We start from the raw sequence: 18,594 nt of genomic DNA on the forward strand, positions 1-18,594 counted from the left end.
GCAAGCAATAAAAAAACACAATTACACTTTGTATTATTATGATAAAAGATAATGAAAACTATACAACCCAAATACAACCATCTTTAGTTTGTTTGTAATACCTGTACTTCCTAGATCCTAGAAAACCACATGCCTTACTGAGATTCATCTGCTATTTTGGCATAATCCTAAGAAATACCAAAAAAACAAAACAAAAAAAAAAAACAATGAAAGAAGATAATTGGGAAGTTCTTCTACTTATGATTGAGCTGAATTTTCTTCTCCCCTTACCAGTGTTGTCTTTGGAGTTTAAACTGAGTTTGAAATGTGTCAGAAGAGTTAAAAAGTCTTTAAATTGCCAATATGAGTCCAATTTTCAGTCATTTGGTCAATGATAAAAGCATTGCTCAGCACTGGATAATAAATCCTCTTACCCAAATTCTTCTCTCAGCCGTCCCAACATGGGCATGTGTTTGTATGCATTCAGTCCCATCTGAAAATGAACATGTGTTTTTACAAAATCTGCTTAAACATTCATAATATCCAAGAGTAGAAAGGCATCAAAGAGTTTGGTCCCGTCTGAAGATGTGTCTTAAGGAGTTTAAAATACTCCAAACTACGGATAGACAAAGAGAAAACGCGTCGAGAAGCGGGTTTAAAGGGAGGAGGAGCTCTGGCTGTAGTGTTTCAGCAGCAGCTGGTCATATTCAGCCTCAGAGGCCGGGGACAGGGAGGGGGGTGAGCTGCCATTGGAGCTCAGAGACGAGTCTCTAAATGGAGAAGGAGGCGTCAGAGCCATCAGTTCCTCCATGTCCTTGGCGCGTCTGCCACTCACACAAGTCCCGGCCAGGTGCTCGTAAATCTTGCCGGCTGGTCGATTCTCGCAGAAACTGGAGACCGCGGATACCTCGGCGTACGTGGTGACGGTGGAGGGGGCCTGTCTGCTCCTGGGTGTGAGGTACTGAGGTGGACAGGGGGTGGTATCTGCAGCAGCGGCAGCGGGCACGGCAGTGGTGGAGGGGGGGCTGACGGTGGCTCCGCCCGGCAGCATCATGGTGTTCAGCTCGCTGATGTTGGCGGTGAAGCGGTTAACCACACAGCTGATTTGGTCCATGATAGTGGTACCCTGAGTTTGGCCGCCAATCATCCCTATGCCGATGTCACCCACACCTATAATGCTGATATCCCCACCATCCACCATACCAACACCCTGGGGTGTGGGGTTGTTGTCCGCACCTCTTCTTCTGACCCCAGCAGGGTGCTCAGGTACATAGGTAGGTAAAACCTGCACCTGCTCGCCATCCTCGCCTCCCTGGAGACCCCTCGGCTTTGCTGCATGCTGGCTAATGGCGGGAAGGGGTGAACGAGTGGGCGTGCAGGTGAAAGACTGAGACAGCTGTGGCTCTTCTTTGACGACACAGTCCCCAGGTGTATCTCCTCCTTTAGAGAAGGGCTTGATGATGGCCGTCTGATTCACCTCGACTGGGTCCTTTTTCTTGACGTGGAAGGACATCCTTTTCCACAGGTTTGGTCTGTAGCTCTGCTCATTCTGCTTCCAGGTCACAGATTTCCCATTGGAACTGCAAATCACACGAAAGGCAGACGTGACGATAAATACGACACATCAACATAAAAGAAACATGTACAGTTTATACTTATCCTTATTTTAGCATCATGTCAGGTTAACAGAAGAACATCTACCATCTACGTTAAGGTCCATGTTCTATTTCCACAATCTCCTGCTCTATCTTTTGCTTTCTGCGTAACATAAAGTCATGATCCATGTTCTTTTATCTTCCCTAGAAAGAGAATCCTTAAAGACAGTGAGCATCCTCTGGGAGTACTTAACCCAAATGAGGTAGCCTTTTCTGAGCTCAGGGAGCAGTTTTTCTTGGCTTCATATTCAGCCTGTTGCAGCTCGATATAAACGGTGTTCATAGACAGACTGTATCTCAACAGAAGACTTGTGGGCAGAAATGAGTTGTTTAGGTTGCCTGATAATAAGCCCAGCAGGTAGTTTACAGTTCACTTCCATTTCTCCAGCTGTCTCATTTTAGCTTCTTCTCATTGGAATCTATCCTTTTGTAACCTAACATTACTGATATGATACTGTGTTTTGTATTGTCTTGATTCCGTAGTCTTGCAGGTATTTTTATTGCATAGTTAAAGAGAAAAGTTTTATAATGTTAGACGGATATGCTAAATTTATAACACATGCTATTATACACTGATCAAGCATAACATTATGACCACCTTCCTAAAATTGTGTAGGTCTCCCTTGTGTCTCCAAATCAGTTGTGACTCATCAGGGAATAGACATGGGTCTTCTGAGGGTGTCCTGTGGTGTCTGGCAACATAATATTGTTAGTGGGGGCCCTTGGGTCCTGTGGGTTGAGGGGACGGTCCTGTGTGGATCAGACTTGTTCCAGTTCATCCCACAGATACTTGATCAGTTTGGGATCTAGTGAATTTGGAGGCCAGGTCAACACCTTGTGCTGTTTTTCATGTTGTTCCTAAACCGTTTTTGTGTGTGTTCCCGTGTCAGGCTGCATCCTGCTGGGGATGGCTTCTGCCATCAAGGAGTGTCATTGCTATGGGGCGGGGGTGCCTGGTTCCCAGGAGAACATTGTATTGTCACAAGATTGTCAATGTTATTTACTTCTCCTGTCAGTGGTCATAATGCTGTGGCTGACTGGTATAAGTAAATGAAATCTAAACACTTGTCTGTAGGAGTGAATGCACAGGTTCATAGGTTTTTATTGTCTAAAAACAATCATCTACAGTACATGGCCTTAGTTGAATTGTGCAACTCTTATTTCTATAACAACTTGTGAAATACAGTGTTGAGTTAAGAAGTTAATCACTTGGGTTTTAGATAGCGTAATGCCCACCTAAGTCCCACGTTTACCTAATGTTGTCCTGTGACGAGCCTCCGCGCCGAAACAAGTTGGCCATGCTGCTCGAGGCTTTGCCAGTCTTGGTGGCTTTCTTGGCATCACCCACGTGCATGCGCACAACTGTGGATGTAGTGAAAGCACTGCGGACATTTTTCTCGGGCTTGGCTAGCATGATGTACACCTGGTCACAAAAACGAGCAACAAATAACTGTCAGTGTAAAAACAGTGCAAAGGTACAAAGGTGATACCAAAAGAGCTTGCGGAAATCCCTTATGGGTGTTTCTTACCTTGGGCACAAACATGCAGCAGAGAGCCACCGTGGCACTGAGGCTGACACTAAAGCACATGGTTATGATCTTGTAGTTGGAGCCGAAGTAAATCGGGACAAAGGCCAACCAGATGATGCACGTAGTGTACATGGTAAAGGCAATATACTTGGCCTCGTTAAAGTTAGCTGGTACATTACGAGTCTGTAATGAAAGCAGATTGTATGTATGTTGAAGCAGAAAGAATGAAGAAACTTCTGAAAAGGAATAAAAAAAAAAAAATAACAAGACAACCTTGAATTACAAACTCTGGCTATGCTGAAGTACCTTGAAGGCGTAGAAGGTGCAGCTGAGGATAAGCAGTCCATTGTAGCCCAGCGGCGCCACCACCCCCAGAGTGGTCAGATTGCAGATCAAGTGTACCTCACGGATGCTGGGGTAATCATAGATAACCTACCAACAGAGATAGGATTAGGTCGCTCTAGTTTGTATAAATAAATGCAAATGAACATCCCCCACACAAATAAAGGACACACACACACATATTGTACCTGTGGTGGCTCTATGATAAGCAGTGCCACAATAATTCCCAGCTGCAGCAGTATGAGTAGGAAGGCGATGACCAATTGTGCGCAGGCGGACATAAAGCGCGGCTTCTTAGTGCAGATCTTCTTCTTGCTGCCTGCCAGGATCCGTGCTATACGGTTGGTCTGGAGCAAAAAATAGACAAAACGGTTATGCAGGCTTCAATTACATCGACTCTGGATAATACCGCTCACACTGATTCATAACAATAAGCCCCTTTCCAGATCTCAAACATCAACCTCAGCCCACACACAGATTCAACTTCTACTGTGCCTCCTTTAGAGTTGGCTATCACCCAAGTTATTTAGCCTTCTCCTGCCTTAATCCTTTGTTGCCTTTTTTTTTATATATATTTTGTCTGATTAAAAACCGGCTGTCCAAAGGTTAAATTATAGCCTGGTGTAGCCAGACTCAGCTCTTATCAGAATTTGAGTCTGGTAACACGCCAGTGGGATTTCATTATTTCAACCAACATGGAGAAAAAAAAAGATTTCTGCATCTTACAACCAATCCAAACGCTGTAAAGAAATTCAACTCAATAGCGCTCACATATGACTACGTGGCTGTTACTTTTCTGTCCATTTCTGCATAAAGCCAGCCCAAACAGAAGGGGCAGGGGAAGTTCTGGATGACTTCCAGGCTAGTGAAAGGTAATGAAAGTAAATACCCAAAGTACTTAAGTATACGTAAGAATTTAACTTAAAATATTTGTTGTGACCACTCTTGGCCTTTAAAAACGCACTGATTCACATTAGTTCCCATTTTTTTCCTGTGGACTTCTCAGTAACGTCTGTGCAGGCAATGCTGCAGAATTTATTTGGAACAAATGTGGTATTTCCCTAATGGTATTTTGTTTTCTGCATAAGAACTCCAACATCAACAGCAACAAAGTGAGTAAAACTTTATTCTGTATCTTTCTCCCTTTGTCCTAAATATTTTGTTTATGATTCCCTGAGGAGAGGAAAGCAAAAGATCTACTAAATCAGCTATTGTGGAAATGTTGTGCAGAAGTAGCAGTTTTAACAATATATCAAACAAAGTCGGTGAACCGCGCCTGTTTACTCACAAAGTTTCATAGGAAGTGAAACATGACGCTAAAGCGTAAGGTGCATATTGGTTCCTCTACCTCCTGGAAACCGAACAGAGAACAAAGTACCTTGGTGACTAGAGCAGAGTAGCTCATGGCAGGGGACAGGCCGATTCCCAGCCGCTGGAGGTAGCAGTAGACTATGTGTGGCTTGGCGATGAGGCTAAAGGTGCACAGGTAGCCCAGACATATTCCAGCCAGAATGATGTAGCACAGCTCGCGACTGGATGACTTGACCACAGGGGTGTCCCAAAACCTACAGATACATAAATTTATATAGAGTTACAAAACTAGTGAGAAGTAAAGATATTGTTTAAATTGTTAAAAGTTTGGTTATAAAGTGTCAGACAAAAAGCTGAAGGTTGGCAACAGTGTAGTGTACAGGCAAAATGTATGTTGTGTGGTTTCTAGTAGTTTTATTTTTTTCCAATTGTGATTTTGAGTTTCAATATAAACTTCTTGTTAAGGTGCATGATTCGTCTTGGTAATAAAGTTATAATTACTTGATAAAGACGGAAGTGACAAACAGTGTGGCCAGGAGACCCAGACAGGCGAAGACTACTGCAGCGATGGGCTCTGGATCCCCCCAAAGCACAAACTGCACTGGGATTGGCTCACAACCTGAGGGGAAGCGAGAAAGAACGCAGCATTTTGATCCGTCTGCATGAGTGACAATCAAAGGTAAGTGTGTATTTGCACAGCTTGGTGCGAATCCACATGCACGCGCAAAAAAATTAATAAAAAATCACTCCTGTTGCACTGTTTACTCCAAGCATCAACAATTCAGCTGCTATGTGTAAAATCTCCACTTTTTGAAACAATGGGGTCATGAGAAATGACGCAGATTGATTGTGAAACATTAAAGGGGTCTGTAAGGGAGAAAAGAGGCATCACAGAGAGAAGAAATAAAAGGATAACAGAATAAACTCACAGCTTTTTTATGTTTTACTGTGTAACCTTACACAGGGGTTATGAACTAAACCGGCTTTATGTGTTTTTAGATTTTGAGAATCAATGTATGTTCACTAAAAAGCAAGAAAATGGTTTCAAACTGATTTTATATCATTTGGTGTTAAGAAATTAGGCCTCAGCCAAATCTTTTATTCTGGCAGGGGTCTAAAGTCACAAATACATGAGTTGATTTCTGAGCAGTAGTGCGTCTTTGTACAGCGTGTCAGCCAGTCTGTGATGTGTGTGTGTGTGTGTGTGGTACATAAGATGTAAGGGGATTTGTGGGTGAGCCATCAGTGTGTGACCCAGATTTGATGGCTCATCCGGGCTGTGCTGTAAGTAAGAGAGACGTAAACAAAGTGCGTACCGGTGAGGTCATCTGTGGGCCAGGAGCCCAGGATGCAGGCTCGACAAGTGTACTCGTCGAACACAAACTCATTCTCCTTGCAGGGGGTGCAGGTCCAGCAGCAGCTCACCTCTCCTTTGCGGATCACCTGGAGACATGAGCACATACACACGAGCAGCGTGAAAGGGCGGGAAGGTCTCAAAGCTCCAATGGCACTTTTCTGTAGCTAATCTTACACTCTGACTGCCCTGTAGGACAGGGAAATGAGGAGCTCTTCATCAGGGGATCAAAAGAAGAAAAGTGTGTAGAAAGTCATTGAGTCTCATTATTAATTTTTTTTGCCTTAGCCCTTAAGTCTAGGAAGAAGTATAGTACAGAGAAAGTGAACTAGAAGCATAGTGGTCCAGAGGTTAGTCACAAAAACAAGGAGATGGTTCAGGGTAATATTTGATCATTTTATATAATGCTTGGGTGTCCCTATAATCCACAGTAACTAGTGGAATGTAAGTAAGTACATTTACTGAAGTAGTGCATTTCATTAGTAGTCTGAGTGTCTAAATGTATTTCTCTTTTACTTACTTTTTCCTGCCCGCTGCATTTGTTTGACAGTACTTTCTTTACCAATTCAAATTTTAAAGTGTTGAATTTTAGTCGCCCCCCTCAGGCAGAAAGCGGAATTACACCAAAAAATAATGCAAACTCTAGGTGTACATGACCTATGTTTACCGGCTACGGCCCCTTCTCTTCTTGCCGCGAAGAAAAGCCACAACAATAGCAATCCATGTTTGTCCTCGCTGTCGATTTGTTTGATTATTAGACTGTAGTCTTTCCTCTCACACACGTTTTTTTATCTGGAGCAACAGGACGCTTCCTGGACCCAATGTCATGCTTCCCGACATCACCAGTTACTTCCGTAGCATTCTCTTAGTTGCTGTATGCTGGGAATTGTGTCTATCCAGCCCTGGCAGACGACATCAGATTTACATGGTGCTGATTAACATTGTCACAGTAGCCTGGGATACGCTTCATGGATGTACAAAAAAGGAACTGGTGGAGACAGCAAAAACAGCAGCTGCGAAATAATATGTGAGGTATTTCTTTTAAATGGATATGTTGTCAGTATGATGCTGGTATTGAGTTCTCCTCATTGAGAGAAGAGGGAAAGGAGTGGAGGCATTGGCCGGGTCAGCTCAAGTTAGAGAGGGCCAAAGATCAGAGCGTGGGCTGGAGTGTATGAACTTGCAGATCTTCTCAAAAACATGCATGAGCCTAGAGTTTTGAATTCATTACAGACTGTGTTACAAGAGTTTAACAGACTAGGTTTTTGGGATGGTAAAAAGGAGGCAGACTATAGTTTGGTTGGGCTCAAGGGAGCTGGAAAAGTCCAGATGGGAGCTGATTAAAGCTTGAATGCGGAGCTGCGGTAAATCCCTGGTGGGGTATCTGAGGATCTGATCGAGGAGTAGTTTTGGAGGTTGTAAACCTGTGGGATCAATTTAAGGCTGCAGTGTTCAGCTGCTGTCCTCGGTAAAGCCGGGATAAGTACTGTGGACTATAATGAAGAATAAATCTATGAAACCAATATGCTGACAATATTCTTGTAATCTGAGTTTTGAGAATTCAAATCATATATACCCAAGCAGAGGTTGATATATGCATGCAGCTAAAAGGGTAGCTACACCACTTGCTACAAAAAAAATCATGTAAATCATGTAAAAAATGTAAAGCTTGGAGGGGTTCGTACCTTGATCTGTGCCTTCTGGCAGGGCTCAGAGCAGACTGACGTGATGACGTCACTGTTGTTACTCCAGATTTCCTCATCGTTCATCTTCAAGCCACCCTGATCCCAGCTTCCCACATGGATGTAAGCATACTTCTCGTCGCCTATGTGCTTGAAGTTCATGATTTCATACCTGAGGCACATTTACAGTACATGCACGTATTTAACCTTAGTTCTACTCCTTCACTTCCTTTATTTGACCCTTAGATTCATACTCTTTACCTGCCAGGTGAGTCTCCATTCTGGTCAAAGAGGATGGTCTCCCCAGATACTCCAGTAAAGTTGGTTTTCATCAGGAACTCCAGAAGCTTGCGCCCATCAATTGGCCGCATGTTCTCACACAGACCCTGAGGAGGAGCAAACACAGTACTGTCAGTACTGTCTGGTTCAATGTGAAAGCATTCATATGAGCGCACTTTTGATCATTATACCTTATATCCTGGACAGAGGGTTTGCTGCATGGCATGAAGGCCATAAGCCATGGAGTAAATGGCATTTATGACAAAGCCCATCTTGGTGTCTTGGGCATATTGATGGCGTAAAGACTCTCTCCCTGTGGAAAACAAAAACGTGGCCATGAAGAAGGGACATGTTTAGATGTAATTACAGAAGTGACCAGGTTTAGCACTGTAGGTGTATGGAACGTGATCTCCATGCGGTACTAACAGGTGCACGTGCGGTTGAACGCGGCGCTCTCCTGCGGATGTCCCCTCAACCTGCACTGGAAGCGGTGCTGCCAGAACTCGGGGAACCAGGGGTTCCTCAGGTTGTTATCAGGCTTCAGGTTCAGGTAATAATCATCAAACCACGTCACATACGCAGACTTCAGCTTTATCGTGATTCCACCTGCTGCTTCCTTCTGATAGCCATCGGTCACGTCGTACCTGTCGGCCCAGCCATCACTGGACAGGATGAAGCGAGAGGTCGATAGACAAAGGTACAACAGGTTGATAGAGTAAGGATCAGTCCAGTAATCACTTCTTATGACTTTATGGTTATTGGTATGGATGTGTTTGTTCACATTTTAATTTCTACTGCTGAGGTATGCACACACATTCATGCAAAAACATTTAGACTTACATAGACGCACACACAGTGTTTCTGCAGTAAAACTTTCTAATTTTCATACGGAAACTGCTAAATAAGTATCGTGGGTTACATTGTGTACCAGTTTTAGCATCTTGGTAACTGCTGCTCTGTATTACAGCCCACGCCATGATTTGACAGTTTAGACAGCACTGTCGACCTCAGAATGAGTTGCGGAGAAAAAGTGTTATTGTCTGCAATCTGCAGGGAACAGCAGGTAATCTTGAGACTTTATGCCAGAGAAACAAATGAAAAGAGGATACATTACAATTTACAACGGACAGCTTTCTTTAACCTAAGATATGTCCTCATATTTAACACTAAGTGACATTATAGCATTGCACCTGCTGGCTTGGGCTTGCGTTACAGCAAGAAGATATGGGTTTGAATCAACCACTGGCCTTTTTTGGGTGAATTTCTCCTTGTGTGGGCCACCTGCACATGGTCTCCCCCCATAGCCCAAAGACTTTAGAAAGTTACTGAATTCTATGTGAATCTAAATTGGCAGTATTTTATCACATTTTAAAGATAAAAAAAATTGAGAAATTAAACTGTTCACTCTTTATTATGTTCGTCTGCTGATAACTTCCTCCGGGGATCAAAGGTTGCTGGTGGTGGGAGGACTGAGATAAAGCTGAGATAAAGAGACATGGTATGTTGCTGCTCTTCAACATGTTTTGTGTTGCAGGCCTTGATTTGTCATTTGTATTGCATTCATGGTCACATTATTATTTTTGTGAAGCGTGTGCCTGACTGCTGATTAATTAGATCTCTATAGGCTCATTATCTGTTAACTCCGCTGAGAGATACAAGTAATGAAGACCGTATAAAAATTTGTTGGATTCTAACAACCTCATGATCAAATATCTGCATTTCAGAAACCTTCTGTACCTGTGAACCAATCTGTTAATATATTTTAACACCGACTGGGACCCTAAATGTTTCACATAAACATTATGCCAAGTAACCTTTAGATTACAGACGTCTGCAGACACATCTGATATGCCATTTATTAAAAAAAAAGGTTCCTACTGCATCTATTATTATCGCTCCCTCAGGATATTTACAATCAGCGATGACAGAAGGTTGATTACACCTCAACCCATGTGCATACATGTAAAAAAAACACACAAACCCCACACTAGCACAAAGATTTACACTCTCCTCTGTCTAACTGACAAAAAAAGCCAAAGACTTGAAAACTTCTCTAACTGAACTGGAGTTACACAACAGCAGTGTGGGTGGGATTTTTCTTTTTTTTTTTTTTATGATGCCTGGTTCTCTGGGTGAGGTAGGAGATCATTTCATAACACATCCTTAGAGAAGCGAGCACAGAAATGGTACGCTGGCATAAAAAAGGGAGGAATGGATATGAAAAGCATGGAGGGCTTTGACTCTGGATAGTTTGAATCACTCTTGAGCGAGAGCTCTGAAACCCACACATCGACCCGGGAGGGCAATATGCTGTATGCAGCATGTTGCTGCACCACCTACAAGCCTGAAGACACACATAAGTGTGCAAATGTGCACTCACACACACATAAATACACTGATATTTCACCTAATACGGAACAATACTTTTACAGCCAGATCTTTTCTGAGTTAACACTTGTTCTCCGTAGTGATATGGACTTGATGCCAGAAAGGCGCCCATTACCAAAGTGAAAAACAGAAAATGGAACGGCTGTCTGCACAAAGAGGAGTAAAAACACTCTCCCACAACCCAAGCAATCTTGGTCGTTTGGCTATTTGCAGGTGGGAAGCCAGCGAGAGGTCAAGCTGCTTTACTAACAATAGCAACTCCAAATTGTCGGTTGGAGTACGTGTGAAGAGACTGTCATAGTCTACTATGTGTCCCAGCCTGAATCCGTTTGATAGATCTCGAGATGCTTCTCAACAGATATGAAGAATGGTGGAGCCAGAGGAAACCACATGGGTTCAAAACAGACTTTGAGCCCACCCTGGAGGTCCCTGCTCCGGAACCAAGCTGTATTTGATTAGTTTAGATCAGATTCTTGCTGGATTTTTTTTTTTTAAATCTCACCGTGGCCTCGTGATATGCATGAGGAGGCTTTTTGTATTTAACAGTTCTTCCAAGTGCATCTTATTCAAAGAGTCCAAGGTTGTTCATTTTGACCTTACAGTTGGGGCTAGTGACCAAATTCATGAAGGTTTTCTCTGGAGGACATTTTGGAAAAACAGTTGGTTTTAAGACATTACTTCATGGCTTACTGACAGAAAGACCACTAATGCGGCTAAAAATAGGGACGATTTTACTGTATGTTAAAGAGTAAGCCTCACCGATCATGTGAATTCTGTGATATATGAAAGAATATCCTTTAATTCATTCATCTCTCTAAAACAAGCTGAGGATTGACAGCGGTTTGGATACAACAGTTCTGCCTATCCATAAATGTTATCTACGCAGTCAGGCTGCCATGGAAATGATGTTTTGCGCAGGTTAGCAAAAAGAGAAACAGAGATGAATTTGCCACCTCAACAGTACATCTCAAATCAAATCAAAAATAGAACAGCAGGGAGAAAAACATTAACAAATAGAATTTTCCATAATTCGCAGACAACAACACCGCGACTACCTGCAAGCTCTGTGTGACAATGTGGATGGTAGAGCGTGCTGTTTTGCAATATGTAGTTCAAGGTTATTTTATGTTTCCTGCTGTCAGATTTGAGCGACAGCCTACATATGTGGCTCCTAATGAGGAAAGGCATTTATAGAACACCAGGGACGGGAGCGAGCCAGAGAGCTAAACCTTAAAATAAAACATGTTATTCTCGGAGGGAGAGAAACCTCCTGCCAAATCAACCCCCTCCTTTTTAGCTTGTTTTTCCCCTTGTGATTTTAATTGCATACTTGTTGCACCGTTTGTCCAATCTTTAACAGTTTTTCTATTTAAATGATCCACTGATTCATTACGTGGACACATGTAAGATTTGAAGTGGTGATATTTCCTGAAAATGAATAAATCAGTAATAATTCCCTAATAAAAATGCAATTTTAATATTTCTCCAAAATTATATATTTTTAAAGATGGATTCGCATCTTGCACATATAATCATATTAGAAAACATTTAATGTGTTATCAGTTCATCTGTCTGTATAGCTACCACTATAATACTACCAACTATACTTCATTTTATTGAGTTGGAACCATAGACTGTATAGACTGTATATAATACGGACAAAACGTCGCCACTTCCTTGCATTGGTCAAACTCACACCATTTTCCCGGGGATACAGGGGCCACCATCTTGCAACTTTGGAGCCAGTGTCTGCGCAGTATGGTCCGAGAGTGGAGCCACGCACAGCCAAAATATCGACGACCCACCCACACTTCCGCCAGACTCATTCGTGTTTTGGTTTACATACTACGCTCTGCTCATCCTCCACCAGTTGCAAGGAAATGTTGGATTATACAGTGTACTTCTTTTTTTCCTTTTTTTTCCCTGCTCTTATGGTCCCACGGATTGCTGTTGGCATGGCAACTGGTAGTTATCATGACGACACATCAAATAACGTCATAAACGCGTCAAATAACCAACTAAAACGAAACTCATCAGGACAACTGACACTTGGGCATGAATCAGCATTATATTAACCTACCTAAAAACGACTGAAACCATCCTTAAAAAAATATATTTGACGTGTATTTTAGTGTTTTAGTTTGGCCCAAGTCCCATCCACTAACATGGAGGGGGTGGAGCTTATGACCTATACTGCAGCCCGCCACCAGGGGGAGCTCTACTTGCTTTGGCTTCACTTTTGAAGAGCAATTCCGTCGCCCATCTTCATATACAGTCTATTTTTGTGACAGTGACAATAATAATATAATACTATTTAATATTGATGTGGTTCAGTTACTGTATTTCTTAATATGGATTCTTCAATTGTAACATCACAAAGATGAAAATCTTCTTAGTACCCTCTTAAAGGTACAGTATCACAGTGTTAACTATGTAGCCAAAAAGTACTTATGAAATACCTTGAGTTTCCTACGACACCAAGATGTTGATGGATGCAATGAAGATGGTAATAAGGATGATGATGGGAGGACAGAGATGGTCCGAAAGACAACAAATACATCTTGTTTGTGGATGCTGGACATCAGGAGAAAGTCTAGATTGGAAAGTAATGCAGAAGTCTAAGAAACCCGGAAGCAGAAATTGTCAAAATTTTCTATATGCCAGAATTTTCCACTCACCTTCCAACCAGCAGAAACTCTCCCACCAGGCCTTGCCGCCTCATGGCCATCAGTATGCCTCGGACTGTCATGCCCTCGCAGAAGCAGGCCACCACTCTGGCTTTGGGTAGGTGGCCTCGTAGCTTCTGCAGCAGCTTGTCAAAACTCTGCTCCCCTGCGTTGCTGTATATCTTATCGGAGTGTGCGATGCAGATCCCCTCTTTTGCCGCCATGTCTTTAAACGCCTCCATGCCGCTCTCACCATAATTACCTGCGGCGGACCACATGAATGAAGTGGTTTTCATATACACACACACCGCTGCGCAAACAAAGCCTGGGGTTTAATTACAGCTTACAATCTGAACAAATGAGACTGTAAAAATATTTGACTCAAGAGGAACTTTCAACAAAGCCTTATGAATATTTTACCTTTTAATTAAAATTTTTAATTCTAAAATTCCAGACAAATCTTCTTTTTCACTAATCCACACACAAGTGTATGCATACACAGCGTGTAAACAAACAAATACACAAGTGTAATGCCAACACAGCACTTGAGAATCTGGTAATTTGGTCCTCATTATGAAAACTGTCGGGGGTTAGACTTCCCTCTATTTGCTGGAAATTAGGTCACCTAGTTTCTGATGCTTTGCTAGCGTACTCTCACTCTGGGCATGGCACTGATGGAGGCTTCTTTTTCATCACTACATGTGAGTTTTACTCCAGTATGTGATATGCCTCCTCGAACATAGTCTGATTTTTCTAAACTCCGTTTTCACCTCGATTCAAATTAATGCTTCCGATGACGCTTCGATGTCTGCATGCATAACATTAACCCCGTCCTTTTCTTCAATATTTTTGTCCTTTCTAACTTTCCATCAGGTCTTTCAAACTTTTAAGGGGTAATGGATAATGAGTTTTAATCACAATGTAATAGAAAATAGGCTGAGCACAAATTTCGGGTCTGTAGTATATATGGAACTGCCCTGGTGATGTCTTTAAATAGCTACACAATTCTAGTATTGACCATTGAAAGCTATTTAGTGTCCACTGCAGCTGTGATAAGTGTTATATTATTTGCTGCATCATAAGCCTTGTCATCATGAGATTATGGAAATGTTATGCAGAGTAGCAAACAAGGCTCACCTGCATCTGACAGTTAGTGAAATGTGAGAATAGACAACAGACAACAGCGGATGTGCAATATTTAAAAACCATTCATGGGGATTGGGAACGCAAAGCCACCGTGTATCAAATCTTTTGACATTAATGAAATGTTGAATCACTCAGGACAAAATGCACATGTATGTCTAGTTATAGGTAAAATTAAATAAATCAGTTCAATGATCAAAGTCTTCTACCTACTGGGCTTCAGAAACACCACAAAGATTGAGTGCAACATAAACTATGGGCTCTTCTTATTATAAGCTTCTCGCTGCATTAGGTTTTATTCTGAAAACAGGCATCCAAAGGACCTTATTTTTAAATCCTCACACATGAAAAAAAAAAAAAAAATGACAATCCTGTCAAGATTTGGCACATAGTATTTTATAAACATATGACCTAGAGCCAATGTGAGTTTAAAAGTAGCAGTAAATTTAGCATTGTTACTGCATTAGCTATGTTTTGTTGTTTTTTCTGAACAAATGGCATTTGTAAGTAAAGGAATAGCTCTCTTTAAGTTGTGATAACCCTGCTGTTATTTTGATTTGCTTTGTAAAAAAGCTGAAAATATAAAATGCAGCAACTTCAGTATTGCAGCATTGTGTCAGCCTGTCCTCACAGGACAGAAATAAAGAACTTTTTACAACATATGTTGAGGAGGATGAGGAAAAAATGAAATGGCAGATGTTCTACGGTAAGCTTTCATGATTATGAAGAACAGGATTACGGTAATCAGAGCTAAAATCATATCAATTTCACATTTGCGCCATAGCTATAATGGCCTTCGCTGCACAGTAAGAACTACTGAGATTTAACAGTGGAGTGACTTGGATCTAATAGTCAAAGAGCGGAAGGGGAAAATTGCACTGGTTTGTGTGTGTATTTGTGTGCTGAATGTATCTACAGCGTGTGGACGCAGGCTTATTTTAGCTTCAGTATTCCTGCTGTAGGAGGCTATTAGCACTCAAAATGATAAACATGATTGGGATGAGGTGTTGGTAGGAGGTCAGAATGTCAGTAAGTAAGTAAGTAAGTAAAAGTGCAATGTTTCTCTTCTGCTTCTTCAAGAAAACTAAAAAAGTACTGAAACGAAGAACTGAAACTACAGACTGAGTCAGCCATTGCACCATTTCACCACTTCTGACCTAATGACAAATAAAGGAAGCTTCACAAAGACACAATTTACTGTGGCACTGGTGTAATACAATAGATGTGTAGTTGATAAACTGGAAATTCACTGTAAACATTCAGTATATATGTGATTAATCCCTGTGTAATCACAGTTGAACAAACAGTAACCCACATAAAGACTTACCCTCTGTGTGTATTGCTGACACGTAGCTCCAGTTGTATTTTTTGACTATGTCCACCATGGCTCTGGCCTGTTGCATATCTGATGGCACCACTCTCATGAAATATTTATAAAGGCTCTGTTGAAAGAGATTTGCATGTTCACAAGTGCAGCAGTGTAACAGCCTGTCAACCAGTTTGCATAACCGGCCATTAAATAATTTGCCATACGATTACAAGTCACATTACGGTGCAACTTAAAGCAAAAATGATGCTCAAAACCTATATAAAGATATATTTTTGCAGTTTAATTGTTCTTATTTTTGCTGTTATTGGATTGTTTACCTTGTCACTGAGATCCATGCTGGTGGCTGAGTATGCTATCTGTGGGATGTTGAAAAGCTGGAGGAGATTCTGCACCTGGATGGCCACGGAGCTAGAACCCGGCCCAATCAGGCCCACGATGGGCTTCTTCCCCGGAACAAGCAAGCTCCCTGCCTCCGCCGTACATTTTCCCTGGCTCTCCTCCTCCTCGGTGGACACTAGTGTGTCCCGGATAAACTCGATACTCTGCTCCAGCGCCACTGCAGAGTGCCAGCATGAGTCCCTGGCGCGGAAAGACTGAGTTCACAATCATAGTAGTTTGGCAAGAATTATGGACATAAAGGCGAGGATGGTACCTTCTACACCTCATGCCTAAGACTAAGACAAAGATTATTGTTTGACTCATCTCATGTTTTCTGTGGGAGCTCTTACCCTCTGGCAGATGAGTACCCCCATGTAAACGCAACCGTTTTAAAAACTAATTTGTGCCTGCTTCAATTAAAATTTTAAATACTGTTGCTTGACGCTGCAGGGGTTGTGCGAAAGCTTCATGGTGTTCTTATTATCGCTTCTTATCACTGGATGTGCAATTTGTGCATTTTGTGTAATATTACACCAAGTTGTATTGTGCAATGTGTGTAATTTGTGACTATGTGCCTATACATGCTGCTTTTGCTAATATGTCATTTGTTTTATTTTGTAATACTCTGGCGGTGGTGGCACTTATGCCTCACTTGAGTTCAAGACAAATTTCCTCATTGCATTGTATTGTATCTTTTAATTTAGGCTGAATATTACATATTTGACCCTGCCTAAGTGAGTTGTTTCTGCGTTGTAAAATATCAGGCCGTTAACCAGATTATCCTGTAACCAACTAGTGACTTACACTAGTTGTATTTTAACAGCTCAGTTAAATTCAGGTCATTCTTGCTGATTTGATTCCTGCTTTTCTGATTTATATTTTATTACAGTTTTAAACCAAACCTGCAGGTGTTATCCCACGCTGAGAGATCCTGTGAGAAGGCTGCTGACCACTTAAACGTGTTATTCTGTGTAACATAACGGTGTAATGCTGAGCTTCTCATTCATTTACATGAGCATTCTTCATTGTCTGAATGCATGGTTCACTCACACAGTAAATATCATTAACAATTTATAATAATAACAAGCACAGGACATTTCGAGATTGGTTGCTGACCTGATCTCACAGCCCAGGGTGATATTCGGGAGGATAGCGGGGTCTGCATTGATTCGATCCAGAGTGTGCATCATGGCCTCCACTCTCTGGATCCCATACTGCTCACGCACCGCGCCGCACTTACGCTCGTGGACCTGGATGAAGTGTGACACAAACTGATTGTTAACATTTAACGTATATAAGTGGATAGAAATGAGCGCACACTTAAACATAAACACATACCTTGTCTGCAGGCGGTTGATGGTGGACCGAGAACAAGGCTCCTATGATGATGTCTCCGGGGATATGTGCAAGGACTCTTCTCTCATTGTTCTGGGCATGGACGCCAAATTGGTCTCTCAATCCAAGCCAGCTCAGATCAGCTCCCAGAAACACGCTCACCGCTAACAACCCCACGTATAACCTTCTACCCATCCCTGTGGTCCTCCTTACACCTCCTGCCATCCTGTGTCCTCTTAGAGCTGAGCTTCAGATGAACGCGTTGTCTGTGGCATGGTGCTTGCAGTGCCAAGGGCAGGGGTTAGATTCCTGAAGAAATACACAGGAATGGGAAGTTGTTTTTTGTTCACTGAGAGTTAATCACCTAAAGGCTTCCTCTGTCAGTTTACCATATTCCGGCACAATGATAAAATACTTCGAATCATGGATAAAACATAAACTTTCAGCTGTCAAGTAGCAAGCAGCTGCTGTCCATGGTTACTGAAAAGCTGTTCTCACTTCAGTACCACACCTAAGCTGCTCTGCCGGTGGAGTAGAACTAGATCCTTATCAAAAATCTCTTCTCTAATCAAAAAAACAAGTCATCAGCATGTGCCCTGTACGCGCAAACTAAAAGATTCATTCAGCCTACCTCTTTTTCTGCCAGCTGCCGTGCAGATGCCATTCCTTCCCAGATCATCTCCATCACAGAGGAGCAGAAATAAAAGCGCTGCTGCAGTTTTTTTTTTTTTTGCTCAAGCTCAGTCTGGTGCCTGGCTACAGCAAACTGCAAATAGCAGCAGATAATACCGCCCGTTATTGGAACATGTTTGACTTACTGACGCACACGACAGCCCCCCTGCTTCTCCCCCTCCCCTTCCGAAACCGTGGAAAGCATGGAGCATCGGCAGTGACTAAATGGGAACAACTGTGGAAAACTCCGGGAGGCGAGTCCCTCAGACGCATGGGTAAAAGGAAGAACCAAAGCAATAAGAAAATATGGATTCAAAGTTACTTGATTATTAGGAATATATCAATCAGCTCTTAATGGAAGGTTATGACCTGTTTAACATATCACATCCAATTGAACATATTAAAAACAAAACAATCTCATGCTTCCAATTTGGCAGAATGGTTTTGTTTTTCCGTCTGATCCTCTTGAGTGTAGGGTCAATTTAACCCTCAGTAGCTTTGGACATATTTGAAAATACCTTACATGTGCTCAGCTTGACATTCCATGGCTT

At 42.1% G+C, this 18,594-nt stretch overlaps 2 protein-coding genes across 2 annotated transcripts in view; one reads left to right on the top strand and one right to left on the bottom strand.

Moving 5' to 3' along the window:
• The window catches only part of grik1a (glutamate receptor, ionotropic, kainate 1a), a 211,024-nt gene that overhangs the window by 63,292 nt on the left and 129,138 nt on the right, over positions 1–18,594 (top strand). The window lies entirely within an intron of this gene.
• grm5a (glutamate receptor, metabotropic 5a) lies at positions 635–17,910 on the bottom strand (the record flags this gene model as incomplete). The annotated part of the gene is made up of 17 exons (XM_084565094.1): positions 17,375–17,910; positions 17,153–17,286; positions 15,976–16,237; positions 15,656–15,770; positions 13,198–13,447; positions 8,558–8,793; positions 8,323–8,444; positions 8,114–8,238; positions 7,856–8,024; positions 6,133–6,259; positions 5,318–5,435; positions 4,884–5,070; positions 3,694–3,852; positions 3,470–3,595; positions 3,164–3,346; positions 2,888–3,057; positions 635–1,559 (listed from the first exon to the last, which is right to left on the bottom strand). Exons 1-17 carry the CDS (start codon positions 17,594–17,596, stop codon positions 635–637), a joined length of 3,630 nt encoding a protein of 1,209 aa, XP_084421220.1. The 5' UTR covers positions 17,597–17,910.

This window comes from Chelon labrosus (genome assembly GCF_963514085.1).
Source record: "Chelon labrosus genome assembly, chromosome: 17".
Lineage (NCBI taxonomy): Eukaryota > Metazoa > Chordata > Actinopteri > Mugiliformes > Mugilidae > Chelon > Chelon labrosus.